Source organism: Dromaius novaehollandiae, chromosome 7 (assembly GCF_036370855.1).
Source record: "Dromaius novaehollandiae isolate bDroNov1 chromosome 7, bDroNov1.hap1, whole genome shotgun sequence".
Taxonomy (NCBI): domain Eukaryota; kingdom Metazoa; phylum Chordata; class Aves; order Casuariiformes; family Dromaiidae; genus Dromaius; species Dromaius novaehollandiae.
This window is the reverse complement of record NC_088104.1, coordinates 36,658,978-36,674,837: the sequence shown is the minus strand read 5'-3', so window position 1 is coordinate 36,674,837 and position 15,860 is coordinate 36,658,978. Positions and strand designations below refer to the sequence as shown.

Genomic DNA, 15,860 nt, shown 5'->3' with positions numbered 1-15,860 from the left:
TTAAAGAACATTTGCCAGAATTAGTGTTCTAGTTAACATTTTTAATCTCTTTGAAGTACCAAGCTGATCATAGACAGACATACGGAAAAGGGACCATATCTGAGGTTATCTATTACCTCAAATGTAAGCAAAACATGTCAAAATTTAAATTTTATCAACAAGTTTAATGACTTGTCATTAATGACTTCAAAGTGCTAGAAGAGCAGCCCTGGCATAAGCCACTTTATATATGGCCTTTATGGTTCTTTAAATTGAATTCATAGGCAAGCTCAGGAAGTGTGGGCTACGTGAGTGGCCAGTGAGGTGGACTGAGAACTGGCTGAATGGCAGAGCTCAGAGGGTTGTGATCAGCAGTGCAGTTTAGTTGGAGGCCTGTAGCTAGCGGTGTCCCCAAGGGATCAGTACTGGGTCCAGTCTTGTTCAACTTATTCACCAGTGACCTGGATGAAGGGGCGGAGTGCACCCTCAGCAAGTTTGCTGATGACACAAAACTGGGAGCAGTGGCTGATACACCGGAAGGCTGTGCTGCCGTCCAGAGGGACCTCGACAGGCTGGAGAGTTGGGCGGAGAAGAACCTCATGTAGTTCAACAAAGGCAAGTGCAGCGTCCTGCACCTAGGGAGGAATAACCCCATGCACCAGCACAGCTTGGGGGCTGGCCTGCTGGAAAGCAGCTCTGCGGAGAAGGACCTGGGAGTCCTGGTGGACAACAAGTTAACCATAGCCAGCAGTGTGCCCTTGTGGCCAAGAAGGCCAGTGGTATCCTGGGCTGCATGAGGAAGAGTGTTGCCAGCAGGTTGAGGGAGGTGATCTTTCTTCCCCCTGCTCAGCTCTGGTGAGGCCACATCTGGAGTGCTATGTCCAGTTCTGGGCTCCCCAGTACAAGAGAGGCATGGAGCTACTGGAGAGAGTCCAGCGGAGGGCTAGGAAGATGATTAGGGGACTGGAGCATCTGCTGTATGACGAAAGGCTGAGGGAGCTGGGCCTGTTTAGCCTGGAGAGAAGATTGAGAGAGGACCTTATCAACGTATACAAATATCTTCAGGGAGGGTGTCAAGAGGATGGGGCCAGACTATTTTCAGTGGTGCCCAGTGACAGGACAAAAGGCAATGGGCACAAACTGAAATGCAGGAAATTCTGACTGCACATGAGGGAGATATACTTGACTGTGAGGGTGACTGTGCACTGGAACAGGTTGCCCAGAGAGGTTGTGGAGTCTCCTTCTCTGGAGATATTAAAAAACCACCTGGACATGATCCTGTGCAATGTGCTATAGGTCACTCTGCTTGAGCAGGGGGGTTGGACTAGATGACCTCCAGGGATCCCTTCCAACCTCAACCATCCTGTGATTCCTGTGAATTCCAGCTTAGAATGTAGTGGTTTCCACTTCAGGACATGGTGGCAGTGCTGCGCTAAGGAAGCTGATTTCATGAAGATTGTACACAAAGGGATTCTACACTTTTTACTACAATAATGGCATTTACAGAGGGAGATACTTGAAACAGCTAGACTTTTTAATGTCAGGAACGTCCACATATTCTAAAAGAAAACATAACAGCGGTTTCTTTCATGGTCAGGTGCAGAGGACTCCTCTGAAGATAGGATGTAAAGTGTCCTTTCTGTAGTCCCAGAAAAAACCTTCAGATTCAACCAGTCACAGGTCTTCTAAACAAGGGACCAGCAGGTTAGATCCTTCACTATCAGTATGTGATACTCCCATGGCAAATGTAAGATTTAGGATTACATGAGCAACCGTGAATCCTGTTGGAGATGGAAACTCTTCTCAACAGGATTTGCATCTTTGCTTCACTGAGGCAACATTCACATCAACATACCCCAAATCAGAAAGCCAGCAACTGAAAGGAACAAGAGTGAGAGCTGACAGCCAAGTTTCCATCTACATTGCTGTTCCTTCACCTTCTGATGACAAATCTTGCAAAAAAAGCATGCATGTGCCTTTTCATTTATCAGCAGAACTAATCAAAGAGGCAATTCAAATGAAAGCAAGTGACAGAAGCAGCCTCCCAAGAAATGGTGATGAGTTAATTTCCTGTGGTCAGGCTATTGAATCTCACATGCTATTCATGTGACTGTTGACAGTTAGTTCTCCCCTTTGAAGTGACCTTTTGAGTTCACCAATAATGTTATTCTCTTCCATTTCCATGTATTCCAGCAGCACTGACAGTGCTACTGTCATTTTCTCTTCCAGTCTGTTTGTCTCTCAGATCACCACTAAGGCTCAAAGTTTCTGGCAGCAGAAGCACTGTTGTTGCTACCAGCACAGATTATGCTATTGCGAATTTTAAGCTCATGGAATGCTGTAGTTTTTCATGGGAAATCTATATGGATGGCCAGCCTCCAAGAGGCAATAGCACTCCTCCAGCATGAGGTCAGGCATGTTCAGGATGCTGTGTTGCAATGGGTAGCTGTTTTGTCAATAGACTCTCATATTCCAAGATTGGCAGAGATTCCTGTGGTCACTCCCTCACTGACTCGAGTCACAACATACTTGCTTGTATTCCTTGCTTGTCTTTCCTTACTTGCCCGGTAGTTTTCCTCACACCCACTAGGGGGATATCTAAGAACACAGTTACCAATGTCACAATCTCCCCTGCCCCTAACCTCTTAAAGCCACATTCTGCCACCCTTGCTCATAGCACTTAGGACCTTATATTGTTAGTAGTCCCAGAGCTAACTACTTAGTGAGAAGAGGCCAGAAACGAGCTTTTCCCCTGAAGACTGTGTGACAGCATGGCCTTTTTCCTGCAAAGATTCAGACAGCCCAAATTTCTGTGTCTGGATGGGGCACAAATGGACATGTAAGAGTGGGAAAAAAACAGTGAGGGACCCAAAGAAGTAGAAGACCATGGCTGGATGGATGAACTGTGAGTGACAAGTGACACTGGGAAGCCAGAGCCTTCTGAGCTGTTTACGTAGCAGTAGTCACCTGTATGTTTAGGGGCCACATTCAAAGCCCACTGAAGATAATGGAAATATTCCTAGTAACTACACCGGAACCTGAATGAAACCTCTGAAATATCACTTAAATATTAGCTTAATATAAAGTTGCATTGAATGCTTCTATCATCCAATATTTAGACTGAAATGCACAATGCTTTTCAGGGTTTTCTTTAAGCTATAAGGCAATATAACACTGTGTACACCACAAAAAATTAAAAGCAATCCAGAAAAAACACCAAAAACCTTACCTTTTTAGAATATGGGATAAGAACAGAGACTATGACTTCCTTCGGCTTAATGTCTGCATGCTCGCAGCCAGCAAGAAACTGATCATTTAAAAGAATCTGTCGTTTGCCATCTGTTGGAGAAAACTGTAGTCTGTTATTGAATGCAGAGCAAGAAAGGAAACATCTATGCTTTGCAAATTCAAATTTCATTGAATCCATGCAAAAAAAAAAAAAAAAAAAAATCCCACAACCTAGAATGAGAGTATTGATAACAGGACAATACTGTCCTCAGCATTCTAGGATGTTAGAATGACAATAACCCTCCAAAAATATTGCCATGAAAATTAAACGAATACAAACAGACAAGAAGAGGAGCTCAAATTTTCTGTGAGTACTCTTCTTGGTGAAAAATACCAAGAACTCCAAAGTTCTGCAATACAATGGCTTTAAAAGCACATGGCCAACTCCATTCCAGAGCTGGTCTTAGACTGCAAAATTCTTTGGGTGGAAAGGCAGATCTTTATGATAGGAAAATTTATGGCTGGAAGTTTATGATTGGAAATTGTCACCTACAATCATATTCTTTGTTGCACTGCTCTGCCCATCTGGAAAAGATACTTGGCAGGGAGTCTCCATCTTACCTTCTGATGCCAGGTTGAGGACAGATTTGCCAACTGATAAGATTGGGTTCAAGTCCCAAGTTGATCCCCTGCTTACAATGTGTCCTCCTAAAGACTTTTAACAAACAATAAGGTTATTTTTGAAGGCTTGTCCTTCTCACATATAACAGGAATCTGTATCATAATCCCATGTTAGTCATTTAAAAGTCCTGTTGGAAGAACTTATATTTGCTTTGTTCAATTTTAACTGAAGGTCTGTATTTGTTCTTTTTTATATGATTTAATTTATTCTTCTCTTGCAAAGTCCTGTCTCATATCACCTTAGCTAAGAGAGAGACTAGGTTAACCCTTCTGCACAAGAAAAAAGAGATGGCCATTCCCTTGATTAAAGGAAGAAATACAAGATACTGAGGTAAATGAATTTTAAAGAAAATATCAGGGATAGGACACAGATGCCTTATGCATGATGGGTAAATAGCTGTGTGTCCACAGTCAAGCTAAAGCAGGAGTGGCTGCAAGGTTAGCAGTAGCTTGCCAATGTACCCTCATTTTTTAATCTATTCAGTCTTTCAGTTCTGTGTTCAACCAGTCAGCAAGGATACCAAGAGTTTCAATGGATACAGTTCTCTGGATATTTGCCACTGATGACTAGTTTAGGACTCCTTGTTTATTTCATACAACTTTTGTGATGGTATTGACTCTTTAGCCTTACCAGCCACGATCCCAGCCCCACTCAGCTTTCCTCTCTGATGCCATATATTTGTAAGTGACATTCTTACATGTCTGTAGTGTTGGCTTATTTACTGTCACTGCTGAATACATACAGCCATGCTCCTGATCTGTTCTCCAGCTAGAGTTCTCAGCTGCTGCAAAAGAGCTTGGAAAATCTTTGTTTTCTCCTCTGGTACTTTCGTGATTGTCTCCATCAAGATGTCTCTAAGCTGGGCCAGGCAGCAGGCAGCTCCTATTACTAACCCTGAAATCAAATTAGTTTAAACAGTGAAATCATAGTACCACACTATAAAAGTGACAGCTATACAACTGAAAGGCCTCTAAACATTTGCTTTTGTACACAGCTTTTCTCAGCAGGATAGCAAAGAGAAATGACAGTAAGATGCATTTCATACTACATGCAATAAGAAGCGTAAATACTATTTGCTTATTCAGCAATGTTTCCCAGTATACGCCCATACCTGAAAAATGTTATTCTGCATATTTGCACACACCAATGCATGTCCTTTTTTTGTGCTGCATACCCTCAAAGACATGAACAATAGTTTGACTCATTAGGATGAAGGATGACCAAAGCATTGGAATCCTCCAGGACTGAGTACTGAACACTTGATCAAACTTCCATTAATATCAGGGAAGTCACTATCATGGACGTCAGTGAACACTGGAGTAAGCCTGCGGAAAAGTCTTCAAAGGTTGTAAAGAGCTTTTTCTGAACAAAGGCTATGCTCTAAAGTCATCTTTTATTGAGGTGCCCTTAAATGTAGCATTGCACTGATATATAATAATTTGGAAATATTTTGCTGCCACCTAAAATGTCAATCACAGAGCTAGGAAAACATAATGAGTGAAAGAGTCAATTGTAACAGAATGTTAATTTCTCTCATTTTTAATAGCTTAATTTTCCATGGAGAAGATGCTACATTTCATACTTCTGCTACAGATGCCTCCAGTCACTGAAATGATGTGCCTACTGGATTGGATTCTCAGCTGATGTACATTAGCACAGCCCTTGTGATGTCAGGGCATCTGTGATCATTTCTACTAGCTAAGAATACAGCCCAATCATTCTAAAGAAAATCTTTTAATACTTTGGATTGGAAAGCTATGTCTACATATTTTGGGTTGACAATCTAGCCCTAGCCTAATCAAGGTTCTACTTTTTGGATTGCAGACTTTATTGGATCAACGATTGTGATAGAAGGGTGTATCGCCCCTGCAAACATAAAAAAGAAAGGCTGACTTAAGGCCTTTCTCTGTGTTTGCTGTCTGTAGAAAACTGAGATTTGAACAAAAATATTTTTGCAGAACAGTCTCATAAGTTGTCTGTCAACATCCATTGTCTCTAGACCATAGGTGAGCTGACATACTGATTAGAGGGCTTACTGAAATGACTGACATTTCACAACAATGAGAATCGACAGGTTTTACTGCTTCTGGTGTCTAAAGGCAAAACCCAATTTAATTCAGTCATCACTGTCCATACCATCTGTAGAGGCATCTTGGAGACTTACCATCATTTGTGCTACTCACAATATGCATTTCTGGAATCCTAACAGGATGGAGAATGAGTGGATGATAGACAACACTGACATTTTTATTGAGTCCTGAAAGGCAAAGGAAGATAGCACAATTAGAAATCTTTTTAAAGAATTAACCATCTTCCTTGACACAGAGACTGTAACGTGCAAAACCACTGTAACTAAGTGGCTGCAAACCAATTCATACCAATAGTGAAAAATGCCATCATTCAGTGCTCTTTACACAAGTTCCCTTTGCTGGGCAACGCACAGATACTATAAACTCCAAAAGGTTCTCTTTGGGTCTGTGTCCTTATTGTCCCAACAATGAAGGATATGCTCTTACCAAATTCCTCCCAACTGATTATTCCCTCAAACAAAAAGTTTAGCAACGATTTATAAAAATAAAAAACTGCCCAGAATATGCAGAAACCAGCAAGTGCCTGGATCTCATGGCATATGTGATTACCCTGCCCTTTTTCATAGGCATTCTTTTGTTATGCTCAAGTTAATGCGGATGTGAAACTGTTTGGCTTCCACCAGTGTCAGTGAGTCCTTCCATATTTACACAAATGCCTTCTGAAGTTACTGAGAGAAGTCTGGCAGCACAGATCCTGGGCTTAGGTGGTGGTGAAGGTGGTATTAGTCTAGTCTAATTGCTGACATGAGGCAAAAAATTCAGGGGAAATGACTTACATACTGAAGCACAAACATCAGAGTGCATTTAGGATTCCCAAAAGATAAAATGTAGAATTACATGCCCACTGGATAATATAATCCCTGTGTCAAGAGATCTTTTGTCCTTCCATACCCACACTGGTGTTCCCCAGAACCAAAGGTGCCTTTGGATACTTGGCTTTCAGCTCCAGAAGCTCCTTCAGGCCAGGAGGAGAAATCCATGTTGTTCTCTTGCCATGGAAGATCAGAGTTGTTCTTTGCTGCTCTTGAGCCATTCTCTGTGGTGGAAATAACAAAGATTTGGTACTTTTGACTAATGTCAACATAAAGCACCATATATAGCACTATACTGAACACTGTCATGATAGACAGCGAGACGTTAATGGGGCTTTTCATCTGAGGTTTCTGGAGTGCTGTACAATGCTGAGCTTTTACTATACCTGTATTATTGCAAGAGAAAACAAGACAAGAACCAGTTAAATGACTTGGTAAGAGAAACACAAAATTAGTGGTAAGGGAAGATTAGTCTTATGATTTCCTTTCTCCTGCTCTGATCACTCAGAAAGACTCCTCTGTATACAACCTAACCTATAGAGCAATGTGACCGGATTTTGTGGGAGACCAGAATGCCAAAATTTCACTGCATATGTGAGAAAATACAAAAAGTGGGATCCAGTCAAAGAGGGGCACTACATCCCCACTTGCTCAGTGCCTTTTATCTGCAGTACTATCTCCAGACAACTTTCTACAATCTGTAAAATGTTTTCTAAAATTAAAGTAGCTGCTGTCCCATTTGTCTCCAAGGGCTAATCTGTTCAGAAAAACCTGTCTCCTTGAGCTGGTTGATGGATATTCATGTTTTTGTTTAATCAAAGGGTGTCTTAGGCACCTCCTGTTATATAATGCTAAATTTATCCCTTTCTTTCCCTGGGACTATCATATATGTTGTTTACATATTCAACAGGTGCCATGTAGATTCATGCCTTCAGAATGTGCAAAAACAAATGCTGAGAAAAACCTGTTTCTGCAAACAATGCAACGAACAAACAGGCCAGCAGACAAACCAGAGAAATGTTGCACTATGGGCTGGCCTTCTAGGTAAAGGACTTGCCTGAAGCACATGTAAAAGGAACTGTTTGTCTGTGGAATCAACCAGAATCTTAGCGGTGTGGGCACCCCTTCTGCCAGACAAGAATCTGTCACTAAGTATTACTGTACAGGTACCCTCACAGCTGCATTTCACATGCTTTTATCCAGTATTCCAGATCTTTGAAGCATATTCACCATGCAGGTTTAATTTCTAAACACAGAGCTTAGTGGCCAACCTGTTCAAACTGACAGACAGCTTGGAACTCCCACAGGACTTGAGCAAGCTCAGCTGAATCAAAGTCATTTTAAAGAGCTCAAGTAGCCTGGAGAAACAGTCTGCTTCTCCTGAACATGCAGAACAGACAACAGCACCATCTCCTTCCTGGCAAAACAGCTTTTTGAGCTAGCAGCAGCTTAACAAAGATCTTCAATCCAAGGATAAAAGTTGCAAAATGCCCATTTAATACATGCAGTCTTAAAGCATGAGTCTCTCAAAGGCAGGTCAAGGCAAAACTGCCTTCCACTTCAAGGATTCATAGAGGAGCTTATGCTTTGCTATGTGATCTGCACTGAAAGGCAATCATTAAACAAGGAAGCTATCCTCTATGACTGAAATGCTTACAAAGCCAGCTGCTTCACAGCAAAAAACATTATGTAATGCTGTAAGAAATCAAAGAACCAGCCTATGTTTTCCTACGCCCCAAACGAACTTTTGTGTACTCCAGGTGGTTGTGTAATAGCAGCAAGAATTACCTGGGAGTGTTTGCAAAAAGTGCGCAAACAAGAAATTTCAAAAGAAGCCACTGAAACATGAGCGGAGATTAAAAAAAATAGCCTAGACCTGCCTGCTCAGATTCTACTCAGTCTGGTCCAGATAAATTCTGCTCTGCCATTTTCATTGCTTTCTTCTCTTGCAGCTCATGGGACACTTTCAGCCTCTTCCTTTCAAGCTTCCATCTGTCCTTCTGCAACCCTCCAACAGCTTCTTCAACAAACCTTTTCTTCCTTCCCTGCTCAGATCCTTTGCCCTTCCTATGGGCCTGCAGCCTTTCCCATCTGTAACTCAGAGTTCGCACTCAGGTTGCCAGGGTCTGTATGCCTTTTGGAAGAAAATGGGTCCTGTGGTCTCTTGAACCCAGCAGGGAGTCACAAGACAGAAAAGATGGAGAAGCTCGTTTGGGAACTTTCCTACAAAACACTATTTTCCACAGAAAAGACCAGTCGGTCCAAAATGAAATGGTTCTCAGTAAGGAGTTGTTTTGGTGAAAGCCTGGAAGCATAAAGTTTTGGTTCTAGAGAGGCAAGCAATTTCTTTTTTGAAAAATGTGAGCTATTGATAATAATGACAACATAAAAATTATCAAAACCAAAATACGTCATTATATTTGTCTCAAACTGATCTTTTTGTTTATCTGAGGATAAATTTTTCAAACACATCTTTCAGTTTTACAAGTCCATCATGATTTCTACATCTGTACCAACTAAGTCATCCTTGCATGATAACAAAAGTAAACAAGGAAAGATGAGTACTTCATACCATTAGTTCAGGAGGAAATATAAATTCTTGCGTTGGATCCATGGGCTGGAATTCCTCTGGATTGCAAAGACCTGAAAGCATCTGCAAAGAAATTGGAGAAAAAAAAGGAGAATTCATATTTTCAGAGTAACTTACAAGTCTCTGTCAACAGAAGAGATTCTTTGCTGAAGTGACATTTAGTTTTGACACTTTATAGGTTGAGTTGCATTCAAAAGTTCAAGATGTTAAACCCTCAAACTGATTTTTAATGTTTAGTTCTATCATACCTATTCACAAGCTGCTGTGTACTACCATAATAACCACTCTCAAGTCTTTCCTTGAAATGCACCAAACCTCAGGAAAGACCTTGCAGTGTTTCCCTGAAACTGGTCATAGCAAATGCGTGGCAGGCATATTGTATAAAGTATCTACTGTGGGAAAATGCAGTGTTGCACAATTATGTTCTTTTCATAATTTGTGCCTGTTATGGAGTTGTCTGACAGAGAGGGTTTGAGACAACAACAAACAATGTAGCAGTCCATCTAACCAGACAGACTTTTTCCTCCTTCAAGGCAGCCTCTCCACTCTTGCGTAAGCACTGCAAGAATTGAATGCTGACAGCATACTGTAAGAATTAACTTTTTTCTACTTATTTCCAGGTATTTCTCTTCTGCTGAGGCCTCAGATAAAATCTTGTGAGGCTATGCATCTAGCTTTCAAGCAAGGAGCTGACATGGAAGGAGATTCTGGACATCCTCTGTTCCCAGCACTGGTTACTTTTTTCTGCCTCATTGATTTATTCTCTGAATCAAAAATCTTGTCAGACTAGACAGCAACAGAATCTCAAGTATAATAAATACTAAAAGAGATTGACATATCCCAGTCTGAAGTCTCCTATCCCCTCCCCATACAGTCATTATCTCTGGACACTCTGAACAGATCATGGCCATAGGAACTATAAGATCTGGTTCTGGATGACCTCATCTACTGACTGACTCCATTTACATGGCAGTAAAAAATGCTGGCTCTCCCTTTATCTTCACCATAGTCAGGTACCAGCTACTTGAAGTTTTCCTCCCATCACTGGAGAAATTCTAGTTCAAAGAAGTATGCTTTAGAGGCTCCTTAAAGTCTTTCTTTCAGAGGGAATCTACCCAAGGAGTTCAACTTCCCATCATGAAGCTACATGGATTCATTTTAGGGCACTATGGCCTCTTGAAGGTGGATGAAGACAAGTTCTGATATACACCTAGCGATTGTGGAGGACCATTCTGAAGGCCTTATATATACTGAAGTTCCCATATGTACCCTTACACATATTAATTGTGGGACCTTTGCAAGAAGAAACATCAGTGAGGTGACTTGGGATTTTTAGTCTGTGCAATATGTAGAATAAGAATAAAACAACGTGCATTTTTCTTACTATTTTGAAGCAATGCCAATGTGTCAAGTATTGTAGAATGCAAAAAATGAGACACTTCTTTCCTGAAGATCTTAGAGCCATTAACACACAGCAAGGCTTATGAAAAGCTCTACAAATACAAACTGACATTGCACAGGGATAGCTTTGTTTCACCCTCAGAAATTCAGATTTAGTGTCCCAGGCACACAAAAACAAGCCATGCTGATGGCTGCAGAACTTCTAATAGGGGAGTTCAACTTCAGATCAGGACCAGCCTTTTTCATGAAGGTATATCTAATTAACAGCTTCCTTTCCCTCAAAATAAAGGAGACTTAAATGAGGTCCACACACTCACTAAAAAATGTCACTAAATGGGCCACTGTGACCTACGTTCCGATTACACAGCAAGGCAGATAAGCTTGCGATAGTTTTCTGTGGCACCCAGAGCATGGAGCATAGAGTTCAGTGTGGGCTAACTGCCCAAGGACAGAAAAGCAGCTGCTGCCATAGTTCAAGATGGCCCTTTCCTACAAACTTTATAATGCAAATGGGAAATAATGAAAAACATTCCAAAGCATCTTACCTGACCCCCTGTAGAAGATGAACACACATGTTCTTCCTGATCCAAGCAACACTGTCCAGTTCCTCTGAGCTGGCAACACTTTGGCTCCTAAAGAAATCATATACTACTCTATAAAAGCAATGAGGCTGCTTTGTGATTTATTTGTAAATTGCCCTTTTGATTCTTCCTTTTCAAAAGCAGATTTGTTCTGTCACTTGAATCTGGTCCAGGAGACCCCTTAAACCATAGGGCCCCTAGGAGTGAGTGCCTTTTGCGTATCCCTGTACCTTTATTAATAAAGTAAATGAAAAAACTTGAAATTACTTCAGTGGTGCCTGGATCAAGCCATCAGAACTGATGCAAAGGATTCTTAAGTGCATTGCTAGACATGTAAACCTAAAGTCTGTGGCAGCTCTAAATGCCCAGCACATGTGAAAACCAAAAGAGGTGAACAACCAGATTTTCCAAAGCCTCAGTCAAAAAGAATTTTCAAATGAAGCCAGATTCCAGGCAGGTACTTCAAGGAGGCTCAGCCTTTTCAGGTATCACCAACTGTCCTGAAATAAGAAACATTTGGAAACACTGACTTACCCCAGCAAAAGATGTGTAGCTATCTATAATTGGCCTGTATCCTGTGCAACGGCACAAATTACCTGAAATAAAACACATAATAATGAGCCATAAGAAACCAGGATAATGTTTGGGAGCACTAACATAATTAGAAATGGTCTGGAATCAACCCGTAGATATGACATGCTGAAATTTGTGTCTCAAGTCTCCATTAGGCAAAATCACATCTGTAAAAATGTGAAATATTCCTTTAATAGTGATTATGATGTATGATTAAAATGTATTATTTTAAAGGCTATTTCTAATAATATTATGAATTATTTTTTTAATTAATGTATGTCAAAAATAAAATGATGAAAAGCATCCAAGAGTAAATACCGTGATTAATACAACTACTACTACCAACACCACCACTACGACTACTACAGTCCTGGGTTTCATAATGCAATCAAAATCCACCGCCATCCACCACTATCATGTTTTTTGTGTACAATTAATAGCAGTAGTAAAGTCCCTACTGGAATTTATGGCATTTCATTCATAAAGTCAAAAGTTGCTGGGTGCTGGGATCAATTATTTTGGGAGCTATGGGGCTGTTAGGAAACTTGGGACTAGAAAGTGATTTGAAACTTCTTTGCTTATTGAGGTAAATCTTTCTTGAAGAGCAGTCAATGTTTTAGTGGGCTAAAATGTCATGTAATCTATTTCCCTTGCCACTATCTGTTAAAACCTGTATCAGGGACTTCACACTGCTGATGGGTGTGTACTTACACTGCAGGTAGAAAGGGCCTACTTTTTCATTATATTCATTGTAACATTCAATTCATATTGCACTATATTGAGGCCGCTGCTGTAGGATAGATATGAAAACAGTCTGGCCTAAACACAGGGATTTTCAGAAATATTTAGCCAGCGCTAAATGCTGCTGAGCATCCCATCTAAAGTCTCCAGTGTGAACTGCCTTTTTATGGCTTTGAGATGTCCTTAGACAGCATGGCTGTGACAAAATACCATTTTGAAATATCATCTACTGCTCTTTGAGTCAAACCATGACCTCAGCAATCAAACATTTATCCCTTTATTATACTTCTTACAATTTACCATCTGAAACCTACCATCCAGAGCAGAAATTATTTGCTCCATGGAAGGTTCCACATGGCTTCTCAGTAAAGCATAAATGGACATCACCATTCCGGGGGTGCAGAAGCCACATTGGGAGCCATGGCATTTGGCCAGCCTTTCCTAGAAAAAAACAGAACAAGAGGCCCTGATTCCAGTGCATGGCTTCCCTGATTGGCTGAAAAGTCATCTTCAGGTATGTCATCTACAGGCTCTAGGTCAGTAGCAGCATTTTGGCTATCCCATCATGACCGTTTGAGAGAAAAGTGCTGAGAGTGGTCATCTGAAGGACAATACTGCCTCCTAGTTATAGCCTCATGACTCTAATTCCTTGATGTGAAAACAAAATAATGTCCAATTTTTTGTTTAGACATCTACCCATACCATAAATGTTTCTAACCATGAAGGTCAGAAAACAGAACATCTCATCAACCAGAGCTTCAGAGCAGACTAGTTCCAGAGTCAAGACTCTTTGAAAACAGTATTCAGAAAAGAGAGGATTTTTTGAAAATGTATTTAAATCTCTGTGGTCAGACTGTGCTTTTCAAGAACAACCCACATTTGGGGAAGTACAGAGCCAATCTAATTCAAAGGAAGTCTTGGGCACACAGGGAAAACGTGTGACTAGTTTAATACCTGTCAATCTAGTTGCCACCTGAAATCACTCATCTGTTACTGCAACATGTGCAACAGGTTGTTCTCAATGAGCTGGCCAGATGTCATGCTGGTGCACCAAATGGAACAGACTGATGCTCTTTCTTTTTCCCTACCCCCTCTGAAAGCTGGCATCCCATATAGCATAGGGAAGGATATTCCTGTGTTGTGGAGATTGTGATATGCTCCCTGCATGGCAGTACCTTAGAAGAAACTCCATCCACGTTCCATATTTCCCTTTCTATACCTGTACAAGACCAAGCGCAACCCAGCAATTGCTGTGGTAATTCCCAGTAACACCTGTTCTACACTTGTCTAAAAAGTAAGCAAAATCTAGAGTTCCTAGAACCCCTTCAGAGACAGACTTCTCTCTGTCATCCCTTCACTGCACAGACTCACAGCATCTTCTCACAGATCCCAGCTTCATTACAGACACAAGTGAGGAAAATCCCATTAGCTCTCTGCACTACACAGTCCAGTGTGCTCTCACCTGAATTGGATGAATCCTGGTTTTTGTGCTTCCAACCCCTTCCACCGTGGTTACAGCAGCACCATGCAGTGAGCAGATGGGGAGCAGGCAGGAGTTGGCAGGATGATGTCTTTGAGGTATAAAGGAGAACTGTGCTATTAAATAGCTTTGACATGTGGGGCCATGGAGGAGGAAACAAAGGATATATACTCCATCTAATCTATAAATGCTCAGATTGAACAAAAAGAGAATGGGAAAAAGAGGTGCAAGCATACAGAATCCTGCACTTTGACTGTAAGAGTGTGCATCCTGTTCCTACAGCTGCTACTTCTTTATAGGCACTAAGCAATAAGCTTTCCTAAATAAAGAAGCAGAGAGTTAATTAAAACAAAATAGCATCACATATTTTATTAAAATCCAAAGTCTATAGTCAGACCTGACAAAGTTAGGCACAGCTTTACTTAAGAAACAAAGTTTCTAGAGCAAGAGAGAGAAAGTAGAACTCCAAGTTTCACTATGCACAAAACCATACAAGTATAGTGCAATGCATTTATTGCTCAAGTCCATGGGAATTTTATCAATGATTTTGTGAAACATCTAGTGAAGACTTATTGACAGTGACATATCCTTAAATAAAGCACAAAAGAGTCAGGGAAAGGCAGATGCTAAAAGGGCTGCTGAAATCTCAAATCATAAATATCCCAATTTTAAAACATTAGCTCTCTAGAAAGTTTTATTTTTGCAAAGACTGGAGAGAGGAGATGTAAATTTGTTACTGTATGAAAGTGAGGCCAACTTTGCAATCTCCTGTATGGAGGAAGGCTATAGGTAAGGTTTTTAAATAGGTACCACATGCCTTAAAAATCCATCTAAATGGAAAGAAATCATGTATTTCCCAGTGAATATGAGTTTTTTGGAAAGAGTAATTTACTGTTTCCAAACATCAGTGTGAGCATACCGTATCTTCTTGGCAACTGGGTCATATGTGGATATCATGACAGTGCAGGCACCACAACCTCCTACTCCACAGCCATATTTTGTCCCTGATAGACGGACTGGAAGGGAAATAGTTAAAGAAAAAAAAATTGTCAACATTCAAAAGTTATTTTTTCTTGATATTCCTGAGTCTCCCTTGTTTTATGTGCATGTGCAGAAATGGAGGGATGATCTGACCAAATAGCTCCAGAGAAAAGAAAATGGGCATAGGACAGATGGAAAGAGAGCTCAGAGATGAGAAAGATAAGGAGAGAGAGAGAAATGGATGTGAGGCAGACTTCCAGCACAGAGGTTTTCAGTCTCTACAATTGGTGTTTGAAAAAGTCCCAAGAAACTGAAATCAGGACCCTGTAGTGTGATGTGTTGAACAAACACAGCAATAGGTGGTCTTATTAGCTTTACTCATTATATTTTCTTGATCTTTATGCATGATTACCCTTATCTTGCATTTCTAAAGCAAGCAGTCCCAGCAGACCTCCGTAAGTTTCCACTGCTGCTTCCTGAACATCGAAGGAGTATAGTAATGTGATACCCAGTATGGAACACAATATCCACGTGCATGTACCCAAGTTGTATATGGAAGGACTCCCCCCACTAGGTGCCTGCATATAAAAGTTCCACCTTCAAGTCATAATTTCCTCCTCCTTCTGCTGTCTTGGTGCATAACAGTCTGCTGGAATCTGCTGTCTCCTTTCATTTTAGCTCCTTTTCAGAATGATACTTAGCCCCATTACTCTTCCCACTGG

General features: G+C 40.9%; 1 protein-coding gene across 3 annotated transcripts in view; it reads right to left on the bottom strand.

Annotated features, from left to right (window-relative positions):
* LOC112986459 (aldehyde oxidase 3-like) overlaps positions 1–15,860 on the bottom strand; it is a 51,349-nt gene that overhangs the window by 30,760 nt on the left and 4,729 nt on the right. For 2 of the 3 annotated variants that reach the window (XM_026105776.2, XM_064515178.1), the window contains exons 3-13: positions 15,077–15,173; positions 14,140–14,248; positions 12,992–13,118; positions 11,898–11,959; positions 11,328–11,414; positions 9,364–9,444; positions 6,871–7,015; positions 6,054–6,146; positions 4,632–4,783; positions 3,829–3,922; positions 3,209–3,318 (exon numbers count right to left, since the gene is read on the bottom strand). In XM_026105776.2, coding sequence (XP_025961561.2) covers positions 3,209–3,318; positions 3,829–3,922; positions 4,632–4,783; positions 6,054–6,146; positions 6,871–7,015; positions 9,364–9,444; positions 11,328–11,414; positions 11,898–11,959; positions 12,992–13,118; positions 14,140–14,248; positions 15,077–15,173 — 1,157 coding nt within the window. The remainder of the gene's footprint in view (positions 1–3,208; positions 3,319–3,828; positions 3,923–4,631; positions 4,784–6,053; positions 6,147–6,870; positions 7,016–9,363; positions 9,445–11,327; positions 11,415–11,897; positions 11,960–12,991; positions 13,119–14,139; positions 14,249–15,076; positions 15,174–15,860) is intronic. The other variant, XM_064515179.1, reaches the window with a different exon arrangement.